This window comes from Lycium barbarum, chromosome 9, assembly GCF_019175385.1.
Source record: "Lycium barbarum isolate Lr01 chromosome 9, ASM1917538v2, whole genome shotgun sequence".
In the NCBI taxonomy this organism is placed as follows: Eukaryota; Viridiplantae; Streptophyta; class Magnoliopsida; order Solanales; family Solanaceae; genus Lycium; species Lycium barbarum.
This window is the reverse complement of record NC_083345.1, coordinates 123,516,682-123,534,175: the sequence shown is the minus strand read 5'-3', so window position 1 is coordinate 123,534,175 and position 17,494 is coordinate 123,516,682. Positions and strand designations below refer to the sequence as shown.

General features: G+C 34.7%; 2 protein-coding genes across 4 annotated transcripts; both read right to left on the bottom strand.

Annotated features, from left to right (window-relative positions):
- Nucleotides 1-348: 348 nt before the first annotated feature.
- LOC132609839 (FAM10 family protein At4g22670-like) lies at nt 349-10,980 on the bottom strand. 3 transcript variants are annotated; one of them, XM_060324001.1, is made up of 11 exons: nt 10,759-10,980; nt 5,888-5,930; nt 4,850-5,014; nt 4,674-4,761; nt 4,114-4,194; nt 3,937-4,001; nt 2,872-3,012; nt 2,632-2,748; nt 2,201-2,554; nt 1,950-2,007; nt 349-788 (listed from the first exon to the last, which is right to left on the bottom strand). In XM_060324001.1, exons 1-11 carry the CDS (start codon nt 10,866-10,868, stop codon nt 691-693), a joined length of 1,320 nt encoding a protein of 439 aa, XP_060179984.1. In that variant the 5' UTR covers nt 10,869-10,980; the 3' UTR covers nt 349-690. The 3 variants fall into 3 exon arrangements, with proteins under 3 accessions (XP_060179984.1, XP_060179985.1, XP_060179986.1); XM_060324002.1 differs by lacking the exon at nt 10,759-10,980 and adding an exon at nt 8,349-10,712; XM_060324003.1 differs by lacking the exon at nt 5,888-5,930 and having other exon boundaries at nt 10,759-10,897.
- Nucleotides 10,981-14,445: 3,465 nt separating this feature from the next.
- Nucleotides 14,446-17,494, bottom strand: LOC132609836 (non-specific lipid transfer protein GPI-anchored 7-like). Its single transcript, XM_060323999.1, has 3 exons — nt 17,105-17,494; nt 16,333-16,374; nt 14,446-14,704 (listed from the first exon to the last, which is right to left on the bottom strand). The coding sequence occupies exons 1-3, from the start codon at nt 17,400-17,402 to the stop codon at nt 14,607-14,609; spliced, it is 438 nt and encodes a 145-aa protein (XP_060179982.1). The 5' UTR covers nt 17,403-17,494; the 3' UTR covers nt 14,446-14,606.

Here is a 17,494-nt window from a genome sequence, read left to right as displayed (position 1 = left end):
GTCGGTTTGAAGTTTGTTAAAACTGACTAAACTTTAAAACAAATTTTAATAGTAATATGTTGTAAATGACGTCCTTAAAAGGGGCCACTTAGTGGAGAGGTTTAACATCGATAGGTTGGACTATGACTCATAATTTAACCGATCTTGCCATTCCATCTCAGTTTAAGTAACCTCTGAACGGGTTAATGATCTTACCATTTCTTAATCCTACGTTGACCCACACAAATTCAGTCGAACCCGCATATTTGCCTTCCCTACTTGAATCCTTGAAAATCTTATGGATCTGGTCGTTCCTTCCCATTTTTTCCTCACAGAGCCATAAATAGTAAATACAGTAGGAAGTGATGGTGAACAGTTTAACAAACAGAACATCTCATTGTTACTGCAATTGTATGGAATATTTTGACCCATGCAGCTTTGGAACAGTTAATCATAACCAACTATTACTGCATCAAAAAGATTCAACAACGCGCAAAAAGAACATATCTAAACCATTGATAAGTGTTTACATTGCATATACCAAGTAAACTATTTAAGCTGATCAGCTCAATCGATCGACAGATGCATGACGTTTAAATATATACTTGGATAGACATATTCAGGGCATGACCTAGTGAACCCGTGCTTGATGATATACGTCGACAACCAAATCACAGCATCGGGTCCATAAACTCATAAAAGACGGAACTCTCACTTTGGTCCAGCAAATTTGCCCATCATCTTTGCGATAATAGGAGCAACCTTGGGATTTGCTTGATGCTTCGCTAGATTAGCCGGGTTCTTCATCACTGCAAAACAAACAGCCATGAACAGTCAAATCAATGAGTCGAATATCCTCAAAGCTCCAACAGTGGGTAATATATTATTATTATTAATATTTTGTTACAATGGTGGTGTACAGCCAGCTTGCGCGCACCACAATTTATTCCACCTGGTACCTACTGCCTTCCACCAGCACAGGTACCAGATAACTCTACCCACCACCAAGGCTTGGGCATCTAGAAAGAAATCACCTAATGCTTTTTGTTTGCGCTGGGATTTGAACTGAACCTCAATGGTGCGCCCCCCCCCCCCCCCCCCCCCCCCAAAACTCTTGCTCGGACTCTTCAAAAATGTCGACGGGTGCGGCACCACTTTTGGAGAGTCCAAGCAACATAGGTGCAAAGTGGGTAATATTATGTCTGGAGGCTAAGCATAAACTCCAATATTGAATAGCTATATTCCATTCATAAGTAGTGACATACATAGACACCACCTCTCCAGCCAATAGCAGTAGAAATTCCACACTGCACTATCTCAACTGTCTTATCTCCCTTCCAAAGTGACAGACTCATTTCCTTTACCAACAATTGGTTAACCTATTTCCTCTTTCAACACCTCAATGAGCATGGGGCACAAGAAAAGAGATAGATAAGATACGTTACATTAGAAGTTTCGGGTATGCAACAGCAAACTGTATACGGTGGGATGTGCTTCTACCATAGTTCTTTTCCTTATTTTATTAACTCTCATAATGGTTTGAGAATCTACTTTTCTTAATCAATTACTCCCTCCGCTCCAACAAAAAAGTGTGTTTACCAATTTAGTCCAAAATAAGTCACTTTAGGAAACCAAAAAGGCATTGAGTACTTCTTTCTTAATTTACTCCTGTGCAAAAAGCTACACTCTCCAGTCTCAAAGTAAGTGTCGTTTTAGGTTTTGGCACGCCCATTATGAAAACCAGTTTTTTAACGATGGTGGTGTTCGCACCAACTTGTGCGCACCTCGACTAATTCCACCAGGTACCTGCTCCCCCCTCTCCCCCCATCTCCCCCCATCTCCCCCCACACCAACACAGATACCATATACTGGGTAACTTTGCAATTATGAAAACCATTCAATAGTATTAATCATAAGGTTTCTATATACTAGAATAGAGAAAATGATTGATTATGATCAAAGGTAATTACCATCTTGTAGGGCAGCCATGACTTCTGGATCCTGGAATGCTGCCATTAATTCAGGGTCCTGCTCAAGTAAAAGAACACAAAGAATTTGTTAACTTAATTGTTATGAAAAACTGTGACTAGAGGACTTCTCAATTTACACAGTAATGAAAAGCTCTTCGATAACAATCCTCGGGACAGTAAATCTACACTTTATTCATCATAACTAATGGTATAAGCACCAGAAGTGAATATGTAAAAGTACAGCTACTTACATTCAGTATTTTGCTGTAGTCAATATTACCAGGCATCCCTCCGGGCATGCCTCCAGGAGAGCCTCCTCCGGGCATTCCCCCAGGAGAGCCTCCTCCGGGCATTCCCCCAGGGGAGCCTCCTCCGGGCATGCCTCCTGGAGAGCCACCGGGCATCCCACCAGAGAAGCCCCCGGGCATGGCACCAGGGAAGCCCCCGGGCATGGCACCAGGGAAGCCCCCGGGCATGGCACCAGGGAAGCCCCCGGGCATGGCACCAGGGAAGCCCCCGGGCATGCCACCAGGGAAGCCCCCGGGCATGCCGCCAGCTCTCCTTGATGATGATTCTTCTTGCTTCTTGGCCTTCTCATAAGCAGCCTGCGATATAAATCACAAGAGTGTTCAGATAAGTTAACAAGCCCAATATGTAAGCAAACAAGTAACTGAGGTTTCACCTGAGCTTCAGCCTTTCTTCGCTGTCTCTCACGCTCAATCTTTCTATCTTCTCGTTCTTTACGCAGCCTATCATACTTCTTCTGGTGCTCTTCAATTTTACGTGCATTAGGCTCAACCTGCGACACAGATATACATGATTAATTGACTTGACAATTATCATGATGTACACCACAACTCAGAATAAACAGCTCCGCAACATGAGCATCCATATAATATGATATTATGTAACAGAAAGCGACCTTCTTAAGCACAGCATTTATTTCCTCATCAAAGTCTAGCTTGGAAGCCACGTGAAGATCCTTGGCAGCATCGCCCCATTGTCCAAGCATGGCTCGTGCAATGCCACGTGATTTATATCCTTTAGCTGAATCTGGGTTGATCTGCAAGAGTAATTATATGTATGAAATATCAAAACAAATTACATTACCAATCTTAAATACTAACAACTGAATTCAATATTTGTTATTCCCAGAAATGTGCAGAGCTCAAGAAAAAGAACATTCACATGCAGGGCACTAGAAATTGAGTGATTAATTTTCCCCTGTTACAAACTGCTGATCCCATTCGATTATGCAAATGAAACGGTGTACCCCTTAAGTCATACTCTTATTTATACATGGTGTGACAAATATATTTTGCAAGTGAAAGCAACTCAGAGGAATTCCATCATCAGAAAGAGGACACTGTTTTAGGTCATCCACAATAAGAGAACGGGACAAAGATTTTGGAAAGGAGGGCATGGCACAATCATGGAATATACATACATGGAAAGAGAAATAATGCATTAGTAAGATATCATGCACAAAGTTGACGAAATTCTATGCATGTAATGATCCATCTTGCTCCCCGAGTATGAAAAGCATATAACAAGAATACGTCGAAAGATATAATTAAATAAATAAAATTGTGCCTCTCTAACCGCTTAAGCTTTTAGATGAGATGATCACACGATTGATCATGGTATCCGAGCAGGCAGAGATCCTGGGTTCGAGTGTCATTATCAAAAAATATTCCACGTGCTTGGACCATGAAAAACAACTACGCTGCACATGAGGGGCGTGTTGAAAGACATAATTATATAAATATAAGTGGGCTCTCTCTAACCGCTTAAAATTTTAGATGAAATGGTCACACTTCAACAGAATATACCTGCTGAGCTCTTCAGGATACTTCCACATAAAGGCTTTATGAGTAGTAAAAATCACTCAATGCGGTTAATTTTAACAAACAAACAAACAATAAATAAATAAGTAAATAAAGACCATAATCAGATTAGTGCAAGCAAATCAAATGGCAAGATCAACCTCTAAGGCTGCATTTGCATCTCGTATGGCTGCATTTGGCTTCTTCATTTTGATGTACACAGTGGCTGTTAAAGACAGAGCTTTCAATTGTCAGTCATTGTATGTGCAGGAATAATCAAATCACACGCAAAACCAGCAAAGTTATATCCAACTCGTGAAACATATGACCAACTGCACCTCTGGTTGCATACATAATTGCTGATCTAGGGTTGAGGAGAATCGCCTTTGTCAGAAGTTCACTTGCATCTTCTAGCTTACCTATCAAGAACAATCCACAAACCGTGAGTGATGCAATGCCAACTGAACCATACATGCTGAGAGAAGTATGAAGATCTATGGGTGTGTTTGCTATGAAGGAAAACATTTTTCAATTTTCTCATGTTCGGTTGGTCAAAAAAATTTGGAAAACAATTTCCTTAAGAATGAGGAAAGTGACTTCCCTAGTTGAACTAGGGAAAACAAGCTCCACAAGTGGCATTCCATATTAATTGTGTCCTCCCCACCCTCCAACACATCTCATCTTCACCTCCATCCCCACCACCCCCACCCATACCATCCACCCCCACCTCCCATAGTATTTGTCTAGATTATATACAAATGCTTTTAGTATAATATTTTTTGCTTAAGTACCGAACACAAGAAAATAAGTAAGAACCCCACTTATTTTCCTGGAAAACATTTTCCATGAAAAACATGTTACTTAGGCCGAACACACCCTATAATTCAATTAGCATCACCTTCAGAAATCGCTTCCATGGCCTGAGACTTGACCTCTTGAGAAGCATCACGGCTTTCCTCTGTAACCTCCACAGAAGGGTCTCCCATCTAGAAGATAAAACTTGAAAAGTTCATTTAACTGGTCAATCGTAAACATGAACTATAGCAAAATATCAATATAAGGGCAACGTCGGACCTGTTGTGGCTCATCATTGTCAGGGTCCATGATGTCGCTCTCATCAAGTTCGATATCGGATTCAATTATCTCAGGCTCCTCTTCTTCTTCAGCAGACCCTTTTTTATGATCCTCATTCTCAGGGTCACCCATTTCCTCATCACTCTCATCCACCACGTAAGACTTCTGCATAGAGCATAATGTCCCACATCATTCTATAATCCCTAGAGACGCATTTATTTTCTTTGCCCCCAGAACATTTTATTTATACCATGGGTCTCAAAAGAATCTCCTATTAATGTTTTAAGGGGATCGAAAAGGATGGATGTTGAAGGAGTACAAGAAAAACCAATAACTATACCAATTACGTTTCTCTTCCAGACTACTCGAAGCCAGTTATATGAATCTTTTGTATCCACTCCGCTTTGATATTTATATACTCATGATATCATGACTATTTTTATGTTGGTCGTCATCTTATAGCAACCTCCAGAGTTTAGACTGGCTATGCAAAACTCACAAAGAAAGAATAATTGCTTGAGAAAGTGAAGAGTGTAACTATCCTGTCGAACAATTAGTATCCCAGTATAGATGCTTTTGAGCCAGTGATCTTGTATTTTGCTATTTCATGAGTTAGACTTGGCAGTCTACACTCCCCTATTTAAACAAGAAAACTATTTCGCATATTTTTTTCAACTTCTTAGTCATTTCCTACAAAATAGCCTTCAATGCTTTCAGTCCATCAATATTTTTGGGTCATTATGAGGAGTGATTTATGGCATTGCATTGAAATTTAGGTGCAGAGCTACAATATAAGGTACAGGTTCGGACGAACCCAATAGCTTTTGCTTAGACCTTGTATTTGTATTCGAAAATCCATTGAAGTATGTATAAATATTTAATTACGAACCTAAATTTTAATGAATCAGGAATTCCATTAACTAAAACGAGCTATGAGTTCGGCGGCAAATTAATAACCCATAAACTTCAAATCATTGTGTGAATACCAAAAAGAACAAAATATACAGCGACAAGCATTTACTGATTTAGGGTAAATACCGCTTTGTGTTCATCGGCCGTCGTAGGAAGCTTACCACCAAGACTGCCACAAAATCAAACAATTACAAATCCAGCGTACAAACACTAAGCTGAGTAGTAATACATTCATATATCTAAAGTTTCTTATGAAACGCCATTTGAACTTTGTCTCAATAGTAAAATCCATGATTGTCACAAAATCAAACAATTATAAAATTCAGCTGAAAATCACTCAGCAAACACCAGATATTTTTAAATTAATTCTAAGCTGAGTACTAATACATTAATAAATCCTAAATTTGCTTATGAGACGCCATTTAAACTTTGTCTCAATAGTAGAGTAACGGTTCAAAGCATGAAAACTGTCTCTTGTAGAAGGCCATAATTAGGAGCAGAGCTAGAGCTTTGCTTACAGGTTCAGAACCTAGTAAATGTGACTCAAACTGTGTATCTGAATTATTCAATTTTTTCCAGAATTGTTTTTCACTTTATTTCAAAATCAGTGTTTGGTTATAAAATTTCCAAATCCAACTTGGAGTCAGTGTTGTCAAAGGCACGCTAAAAACGCGCTCAAGCCCTGAAGTGAGGCTCAAAACATGTTGAGCGCTTTGCCTCGCTTAATGTGCGCTTCATTGTCATCATCAAGGCTCTAGCCTCTAAGACATACTTTTCCTTGCCAACGACTGTTTCATGAAGAGGCGGCACTAAACAATTAATATTTCATTTTATTATTATTTTTTTCAATTTCTTTGTCCATATATTTCTTACTCATGCCTATATTTAGTAGTCTTGGACTAAACATATCTATTTGTATTTTTTCCTCCAATAGCGTCTTTTTTCATTAAAGCTCACGCTTTATTTGCGCTTAAAGCCCCAATGGACCTTCGAGCTTTTTTGCGCTTTCCACTTTTGATAACACTGTTTTAGTTGGATTCCATATTTGGAAACATGCTTCAAACATGTCTTCCAACTCCGTCTTTTGTAAATTACAAATAAAATGTTATCTTCTCTCCTTTGCAAAAAGTATAACCAAACACAACTCCATCATAAACTCCAATTTCATAAATTCCAAACAAAGTGAAAAAATATTTGTAAACTATAGTCAAACGCCTATTAATTATTAAGAACTACTCCCTCCGTCTCAAATTATCTATCGTACTTTCTAAAAATAGTTATCTCAAATTATTTATCATTCTAGAAGTTCAAGACAAAATTCATTATCCTTTTTTCTAATCCCACTTTACCTTTAGCAGTAATTGTCCTTGAAAACTACAAACACCTCGATTACATGGAGATCACACATAGATAAAGTAAATATTAAATGACGAGAGATTATATCTTAACAACACATAAATAAGGTTAAAATAGTCAAAACGCCTCCTAATTAATATTTTCTTAAGAGCATCTCCTAATTAATATTTTCTTAAGAGCACCTCCTAATTAATAGTATTTTCTTAAGGGGCGTTTAAGAGAGAAACACGAGACATAATTTGAGTCAGAGAGAATAGTAAGTTGAGTTTTCTAGAATCTAGAATCCATAAACTCAAAAATTTATCTTCAGAAAGCATAAACTAAAAATTTCTAACTACGCACTATTACTGAATTAAATTTTGTACCTTTGAATGTAGTCAGTGAAGAAAGAAAGAAAAGAATCTGATAGAAGTGAAGGATTGGATTTGCACTGTTCTACAAATTCCTTCAGTTCATTCAACTTTGATGCATCCATAGCTTTTTTAAATCAATAACTACAAATTTGAAGATTGAAATGAAGAGATTGAAGAACTTTGCTTTTGATGGCTGATTCAATTACTACTAAGGTTTACTAGCAGACTGTGGAGCGGTGTTCAGCAACTTCCAGTAGCCATAGCCTTCTATTTTCTTTTTCTTTTTTGTTAAAAAGCCAAAAATACTCCTAAACATAGTTCAATTTTACTCTCCGTTACGTTTTCGGCTCAAAAATGCTCTTGCAGTTACGTTTTTGGCTAAAAAAATGTCATTCAACTAGCAAAATAGCTCAAAAATATCCTTTCTTACTAACGAAGAAAAAGAATCATATTCGCCCCTCTACTATCGAAAATAAACTATATTTATCTTTTGCTATACTTTTTCAATAAATATACCCCTACAGTCATACTTTAGAGTTATATTTACCCCTCATATGTTCAAACTAGCTATATTTACCATCATATGTTCAAACTAGTCATATTTACCCTCACCTGTTAAAACTAGTTGTATTGACCCCTCGTCAGTTAAAACTAGCTATATTAGCCCTCATCTGTTAAAATTATAGCCCTCGTCCGTTAAAACTAGCTATATTTACCTTTCACGTGTTAAAACTAGCTATATTAGCCCTCATCTGTTAAAACTATAGCCCTCGTCCGTTAAAACTAGCTATATTTACCTTTCACATGTTAAAACTAGCTATATTTCCACTCATCCGTTAAAATCATAGCTCGGAACTATACTGAATTAAATGTGGTACCTTTGAATGTATTCAGTGAAGAAGGAAAGAGAAGGATCTGAGAGAATTGAAGGATCAGACTTGCACTGTTCGACAAATTGCTTCAGTTCATTCAAATTCGATGCCTCCATACCTTTTTTAATTCAATAACTAAGAAATTTGAAGATTGAAATACAGAGATCGAAGAACTTTGCTTTTGATGGCTAATTCAATTAGTGCTACTACTAAGGTTTACTAGCGGACTGTGGAACGGTGCTCTAGAAACTTGTAGTAGTAAATAGGGTGTCAATGGTACGGTTCGGGCGTTTATTTTATAAAATTTATATCGTACCAGTTTTTCGGTTATTTCACTTTGTAGAATCAAAATTAGACTTTCCGAAACCGTCCCATCATCTCGGTTTCCCTTCAATATCGGTACGGTTCGGTTAATTTTCGATTTTTTTAAAACAAAACAACATCATGTCATAGTCACTAGTAAAAGTTAAAGACACGATATCATGCATACTTCAGTAGGACTTTGGCAAAAGTTCTAGATATTTTTACTGTTTAAAAGGTGATGAATCAAGAAAACATGAAAGACGACAAGAATAAAGATTCATCTCACTATTTTGCGGTAGTGTAAAATAGTGGTAAGCAAAGACAAAAAGTATAATTTATATCGCACGAGGGGGCAAAAATCAATCAGGATGGGACTCAAGAACTGAGACTACTAAGATTAAGTATCCAATAAGAGAAATTTAAAATCATATGAGAGGAAAAATATCTAATACTTTGTAACTTTCTATCGAAAATCGTCGGAATACCTTGTAGCTTGCAAGCTAGTTACTATTCGAGACGCTAGAACTAATTTAATTTCAATAGGGGTAGTATAATAGGTTTCAGAGTTGGAACTTTAGGTGTTAATTATTTCATCATCCCGAACCCAAGAAGAAAATTTTAATATTTATTGTATATAAATCTAATATAACACATATAACTTTATTCGGTACGGTTCGGTATTTTTTCGATTTATTTTTATAAAATTAAAAACCAACCCAATTATTCGGTACGGTTATAAATTTTTATAAAAACCGTCGGTTTTATTAAAGGAAACCTAAAATCGGTTCGGTACAGTATGGTTCGGTCGGTTACGTCGGTTTTTTGAAAACCATTGACACCCTACTAGTAATACAAGAAAAAGGATCATATATGTGCCCCTCTACTATAAAAAATAAGCTATATTTGCCCCTCTGATAAGTTATATTTGTCCATCTACTGTCAAAAATAAGCTATATTTACCTATCTACTGTAAAAAATAAGCTATATTTACACATCTGCAATCGAAAATAAGCTATATTTACTCTCCGTTATTGCATATACCCCTACAGTCATACTTTAGATCTATATATTTACCCTTCACCTGTTAAAACTAGTTATATTTGCCCCTTAGCTGTTAAAACTAACTATATTTACCCCTCACCTGTTAAAACTAGCTATATTTTCCCTTTTTCTCCTGGTAAAAACTAGCTATGTTTACCCTTCAACAGTTAAAACTAGTTATATTTACCCTTCACCGGTTAAAAACTAGCTATATTTACCCCTCACCGGTTAAAACTAGCTACATTTACCTTCGTCCGTTAAAACTAACTATATTTGCTCCTCACCTAACTATATTTACCCCTCGCCTGTTAACACTAGCTATATTTACCCTTCACCTATTAAAAACTAGCAATATTTACCCTTCAACGGTTAAAACTAGCTATATTTACCCTTCACGTGTTAAAAACTAGCTATATTTACCCTTCACCTGTTAAAACTAGTTATATTTGCCCCTTAGCTGTTAAAACTAACTATATTTACCCCTCACCTGTTAAAACTAGCTATATTTTCCCTTCTTCTCCCGGTAAAAACTAGCTATGTTTACCCTTCAACAGTTAAAACTAGTTATATTTACCCTTCACGGTTAAAAACTAGTTATATTTACCCCTCACCGGTTAAAACTAGCTACATTTACCCTTCGTCCGTTAAAACTAACTATATTTTTACCCCTCACTGTTAAAACTAGCTATATTTACCCCTAACCTAACTATATTTACCCCTCACCTGTTAAAAACTAGCTATATTTACCCTTCAACAGTTAAAACTAGCTATATTTACCCCTCACTGTTAAAACTAGCTATATTTACTGTTGAGCTGTTAAACATTAGCTATATTTACCCCTCACCTAACTATATTTACCCCTCACTGTTAAAACTAGCTATATTTACCCCTCACCTAACTATATTTACCCCTCAACTGTTAAAACTAGCTATATTTACCCCTTGTAAGTTAAAACTAGCTATATTTACCCCTCAAAACTATAGCCTTCGTCCGTTAAAACTAGCTATATTTCCACTCATCCGTTAAAATCATAGCTCGGAACTATTAACTATACTGAATTAAATACGGTTACCTTTGAATGTAATCAGTGAAGAAGGAAAGAGAAGGATCTGAGAGTATTGAAGGATCAGATTTGCATTGTTCTACAAATTGCTTCAGTTCATTCAACTTCGATGCCTCCATTGCTTTTTAATTCAATAACTACTAATTTGATGATTCAAATGAAGAAATCCAACAACTTTGACTGCTATACCCATGTTCTAGAAACTTCCACTTATTGAAGCCTTTTACTTTCTTTTTCTTTTTGTTGAAAGGCCAAGAATACCCCTAAATTTATTGAAATTAAGTCAATTTGACTCTCCGTTACGAGTAAAGGACATAAGTGGTCGCTTAACTACGAGAGTAGGTTCAAAATAATCTCTTAACTATGCACTTAATCGTTTTGATCCTTTAAGTTTGCCATGATTTAACAAAAATGGTCCCTTAAATATGAGGGTTGGTTAAAAATAGTCCCTTAAGTATGCACTTTACAGGTTTGGTCCTTTAAGTTCGTCAAAGTTAATATTTTTAGTCTTCGATAAAATATTCATCGAACTCTGTTTGCTAGATTTGACGAGAACTATAAAAAAAAAAATAGCGAGAACTCACATTTAAAATGCACATTACTAAAGAAAAGACTAAATACCTCTAGACAAAACTGATATAAGTAAATTAGAAATAGCAGAAACTACAAAAATTGTCACTACTAAAAACAAGCGAAAAGACGATGGGCGGAAATCAATGGATAAAATTGAGGGACACTATTTTTTACTCTTTTTACGAAAACCAACGGACGTCCATCGGTTATTTTCGAGAAAAAATATGCGAAAACTGTTTTTTTTTTAAAACAAAAGAATCATTACAATGGAAGTATTTATTTTTATATCGGGTTTTCAGTAAAAATGAGTCTAGTGTATTTTACTTAGCTGATGGACTCCCTCAGTTTTAATAAACAGAGTCCATCGGTTTTTGTGTTTCGAGACATTATTTTCTGACGATCAAGTCTGTAGGTTTTTTCTCAGTTTTTTCCTAAAACTGACTGACGTCCGTCGGTTTTGTCCTGAAGTATTTGGCCTTTTCTTTAGTAATGTGTAACTCTAAATGTGAGTTCTCACTAATTTTTTCCTTTTTTTTTCATAGTTCTCGTCAAATTTAACAAACAGAATTTGATGAATATTTTGTCGGAGACTAAAAGTATTTAACTTTTGGCAAACTTAAAGGACCAAACTATTAAGTGCATACTTAACGGACTGTATTTAACCAACCCTCATAGTTAAGGAACCATTTTATTAACTTGTGGCAAACTTAAAGGACCAAAACCATTAAGTGCATAGTTAAGGGACTATTCTGAACCTACTGTCATAGTTAAGGGACCATTTATGTTCTTTTCTCCTCCATTAGGTCTCAAAAATACTCTTGCCGTTATATTTTTGGCTCATTCGACTAGTAAAATAGCTCAAAAATACACTTCGTGCTAATGAAGAAAACGGGTCATATTTGCCTTTTTACTATCGAAATAAGTTGTATTTATCCTTCGTTATATTTTTTAAATAAATATACCTTTACAATCATACTTTAGAACTATATTTACCCTCACATATTAAAACTAGCTACATTGACCCCTCACCTATTAAAACTACCCCTAAACCATTCACCACGTGTCAATTTTACCATCTCTTATGTTTTTGAGGATTGAAAGGTAGAAATCGAAGAACTTTGCTTCTGAAAGCAGAGTTGATTATGACTACTACTACTAAGGTTTACTGGGGGGCTCCGCAAGACTGCTGCGGAGCAGTGTTCTAGAAACTTCCACTATTAATAGTAGCTTTTTATTTTTGTTTTTTCTTTTCTATTTAGAGGTCGTTTAAATTAAATGATTGAAAGTAGTGATAAAGATTAACTGTTCAACATAATTATCTTATGCTAAAATTAATTTTACAAATAAGTAATTACTATATGTTTGAGTTGAAATGCTGAAAATGATAATAAGTAGCGATGTGTTTGATAAAAAAAAAATATTGATAAGCAATTTTTCAATTGAAATACCTAAAATGTATAAAAGTTATTGACAAAATTTTTTAATTTAAAAGTACTTTTTTATTCATTTTTATTAATTATTAATATGTACAAGGAGAATAATGAACAACGAAAATGGAGATGGAGTTTGGGGTTCTATTTAATTAAGAAGAAGAATTTGGGAATTAGAAAGGATGTTAGAGATAAAATTATAAATATTTTAGTTAAATTAAAAGTGTTTATGGGCTGAATTTTTTATTTTTTTTTATTTTTTTGTTGATATTGATTTATAAGCACTTAGCTTGTGAGCATTTTGAGTGACTACCTAACATATTAAAAATTAAAATTGATTATAAGTTAGTTTGGTTAGCTTTTAAGCTTAGCCAAACACACCCTTGCGGTTTTACAATTTCATTTTCCGTCATTAACTTAAATTCTTTTAAATTTGGAAAAATATTTAAATCTATTCTTAAACTACATGAAATGATCTAACTTTGTCTCCGTTAATAATTGGAACCAAATGTACTCCTGTCCTTAGGTTGAGTGTTTTTGAATAATGGGTGAAATTATAAGATTCTACGAATGAGAGTTTCTTCTTCTGAATATCTCGCCAACTACCGACAAACATTTTTTATGTCCTTAAGAGACAAAAGGAACAATAACCAGACACCTACATATGACCTAATACACCTATCAGTAGAGTTTTTAGTCTTTCCATTGTTTTGTCATTGAGCCACTAATATGGAGTTGAATATAGTTACCAAAAATCTTTTCATTCTTTACTCTAATGTGAGCTCTACTAAAACCTTTTGGAGTGCAAAACTTAAAAAAGAGTAACATTTATTAAGACCAGAGAGCTATAGATAAACAACCAAGAAAGACAAGTGCAAGAAAAGGGAAGGAGTCCGGAGCCTAAAGGGTATAAAAATACACGGTATTTATCAAAAGGGGATGACCAAAAATTTATATACCAAAAGGGGTATATCATGGGCTGATCCACGATATACCCCAAAAAAAATTTTCCTCTGTCATAACGAAGTCAACGAAAAAAAATAAAAAATTGTATATCGTGGATTGATGAGTTCAACTTGTAAGGTTCCAAGTATGAAATTCATTTCACTTTTAAAAATTATGAGTTCATTTCAATTATTTGTAGAGCTTTTAAGTAGATTTTCACATATAAATCTTGCTTCGGCTTGAAAATAATAGATACTGAAATTTGCTGTCAATATGTTGCATCCGCCTCTGCAATATATTTTGGATCTTTTCCCTTTTAATTTTTATTGTTCAACTCATATTTTGAAATAGGGGCGGATTTTTAAGGCCGTGAATAGTGTAAAAGGGAATCCAAGCAAGGATGCGGTCTTATGTGGGATTTACAAGATCGCCTGGCCAAACCTACTAAAGGCGTTTGAACATGATTTGGTTGAATTTAAAACGTCAGCAAATGTGTTTAGAGATGACTTAGTGGCTACTAGAAATTGTTTTTCAAGAAATATTTCTTGTGAATATATCATTTACTTAACAAATCCATAAATTGGACCAATAATGGTAAATTTAGAAAAACAAAAGTAATAAATGCTTTTTGTTTTTTCTAAACGTCCAACATTTTGACAATAAAAAATTGTCAAAACGACTAATATATAGAACAACGACAAACAATAACATATCCAGTCTAACCCCACAAGTATATATAGAACAAAAATAATACAAAAATAATAATTAAGTATATTAAAAAGTGTGAACCAATCCATACACCAAGAATGTAACACTACACAAAATATATAATGATAAGTGAAAGAAGCAACAAGACACATCATCAGCCAAATTTCCTCACTATTTTAGTCCACTAAATTTCCCAGTGTTTTAAGCAAGCATCAAAGAAGCACAAAGTACAAGTAAAATAGACATTCCACTCCATGTAAATCTGTTTACATTGTTGCCATCTTTTCCTCCTGGTGTGGCTGTAAAATATTTCATCAAAGAAAATCGTTAGGAATATTTCCCAGTAAACACTTAAATATGTGAATTGTGATAGCTCTTCTAGATATATAAACAAAAAGCTTATATGGCGATGCTTGACTAGAAATGGAATTTAAACGAGAAAGATTGAGTTTTGACGCATATTATAAAACACAATAGAAACATACCTTCTTAGTAAAAACTTATTACTATAAACACAGTAAAAACAGTACATTTTTAGTAAAAACTTATTGTTATCTGATATGTACATCAAACAAATGAACTCAAAATATGTATCTTTCATACATAACATATTTATTGTTTAACCATGGTTAAGTGATATTTACACTCTGACATTAATTATTAAGGTTTATAGTTAAATTGTTTAATTTGGTCCAAAGGCAGAGTGCAGGTAAGTATTTAACCTAAAAATGCTCTAACCTAAAAATGACACTAGAATTTGTGTGTCTTAAACATATCATGATATGTTTCTATACTTATAAAAGTTTGAAATATAGAAAAACGTCATCTTTTTAGAAGAAACCAAGAAAATCATATAAAAGAAACAGATAGAGTAACATATTATATCTTGTATTTCTACTTTGTTTCGATTATTTTGAAGGCAGAGGTACTTATGGAGTTATGGGAGAACAACTGCAACATGTAATGTTATTACCTCCTCCGCTTGCAAAAACAAAAAGAATACTATATTTTTATTAGATCGTTAAAAATAATATTTTTTGAAAAAACAATTAGAAGCAATTTAATGTTTTAACTTCTCATTTTATCTTTAATAACAAGTTTTATAGTCATACAAATGTTGATATGTGTAAAATCACAAGTTAAAAAAAAACATTACATATATAATCAAACTATGTCATGTAAACTAAAATGAAGAGCATATTTAATTGCATATAGGGGTTGTTTGGTAAGAGGGATAGGATGGGCTGGATTATTAATCCAATGAGACTGGAATTAATTCTATGCTTGGTTAGTGGGATAACTTTTTTGATATTCCATCCAATCCCATGTCGATGGGATAAAAGGTGGGATAAGGTGGGATTTGTAATCCCACATAAAGGGTGGGATTAGTAATCCTAACTTATCCTACCCAGTTTTATCTGCATGGAATAACTTATCCTCCTATCAAATGACCCCGTAACGTACTTTTTTTTTTTTCGTAAACCAAAAGAAAAAACTTCTTTTCTTATGTTACCCATATAGTCCAACAGTTCATACGACTATGATGCAGTAGAACATTATTGAAAAGCTGGACAAGCAAACAAATACAGCTATCCTGTCATTTTCAATATTGGAGTCCCCAAAAATTGTATTAAATTGAACAGAGACCAATTCAATAGTCCGTTTTTGAAGCAATGACTTGGACAATAATTAATTATCACAAGGTAGGCCCTTAAACTTCAAACAAAGTCAGATAAAACTTCCTTATCATTGAAATTAATGAAACACAAGCACTAAAATCCACATTGACTATAAACAATGTTCCATCATCAATTAATGAATAAGAAATAAATTTTGATGTGTATAGGCCTTGTTTGGGATAATTAATTAATGAATATCTGTTATTGGAAAGAAACAGAAAATTAAAACAAACAAAATTCTCAGTTACCTGGTGGTGGCAAGGCTTCAGAACCTGGACCAGGAGCACTACCTACAAACAAAAACAAATAATCAAAACACCAACAAAAGGAAATAAGCAGAAGTGGATTGCCTACAATTTATGGGTTTCAACTCAATTTAACATATTCATCACGAAATATAGATATATACACATAAATTATTAAAAAATCAACAAATATTAAATTCTTAATATATAGTTTCGAAATTATAACAATAATGATGGAAGGCTAGTTTAATTGATGAACTCTTTCCTTTCACAGTTGAGGTTGAGTAACCTCATTTGTACCATAGTATTCCCTTCTCTTTTCCCTCCCCCTCCCCGATGATGATGATGATTATAACAACAACAACACGATTGAGTTTTTTATGATAATAATAATAATTTAAAAAAAAAACACAATGAGTTCAGAACCATAAATATTGAACTCGTCAAGTTTATATTTTGAATCTCTCACAGAGCGCGAGCTAGCCGATTGAGTTTTTGTTTCTTTCTTTGTTTTTCCTAACCATCTAGTATTAGGAACTTGATAGTCTAACTAATCAAGATTCACGCCAGGTAGGACTCACTAAAAGGGGAAGAGTTTCCTACCTAGAAAGTTTCTCTGTTTCTAGAGCTTAAACTCGAAATTTTTAATTAAGGGTAAGGCAAGGTCGACCATTTGAACGGACAAGCGTAGACTATAGCGGAAAAAATGGGGAAATTCGGAATCGTTAATTGATTAAAAAAAAAACAATTTATTTAAAAGTGAAAAAGATCATACCTTTACAAGCACTGGTATCACCAGTGATATTACATGCTTTTGGAAGTGCAAGTGCTTGAGTAACATTGATACCAAGTGAAGGCAACAACGATGGATTCTCATACAATTTACACAAACAATCAAGATCCTTTGTTATTGCTTCTCTCAATGGATCACAACACTCTGCTGGCGGTTTAGTGGCATTAAGGTATGGTGCACATGGTACCAATTTCGAAGCACACGACGGCGTTTGAGCGTCTGCCACCATTGCCGCCATTAACGCCACCATGATTAGAGCAAACATTTTGGAAGAAAACATTCTTGACTTTTGTACTGTTCTATGTTGTGGCCCTATGTTAGAAATGTTAGTTGCTATATGTTTATTTATATATAGGAGTGGTTGGCTCTTTT

Excerpts from the sequence above, each read along its gene's own strand:
- LOC132609839 (XM_060324001.1), bottom strand. The coding sequence starts at position 10,868 with ATGGAGGCATCGAAGTTGAATGAACTGAAGCAATTTGTAGAACAATGC. Across the intron at positions 4,195-4,673 it reads CATGGAAGCGATTTCTGAAG|GTAAGCTAGAAGATGCAAGT; the intron begins GTGATGCTAATT and ends TGTTCTTGATAG. Across the intron at positions 4,002-4,113 it reads AATTATGTATGCAACCAGAG|CCACTGTGTACATCAAAATG; the intron begins GTGCAGTTGGTC and ends TGTCTTTAACAG.
- LOC132609836 (XM_060323999.1), bottom strand. The coding sequence starts at position 17,402 with ATGTTTTCTTCCAAAATGTTTGCTCTAATCATGGTGGCGTTAATGGCG. Across the intron at positions 16,375-17,104 it reads TGATACCAGTGCTTGTAAAG|GTAGTGCTCCTGGTCCAGGT; the intron begins GTATGATCTTTT and ends TTTTGTTTGTAG. Across the intron at positions 14,705-16,332 it reads TGAAGCCTTGCCACCACCAG|CCACACCAGGAGGAAAAGAT; the intron begins GTAACTGAGAAT and ends AATATTTTACAG.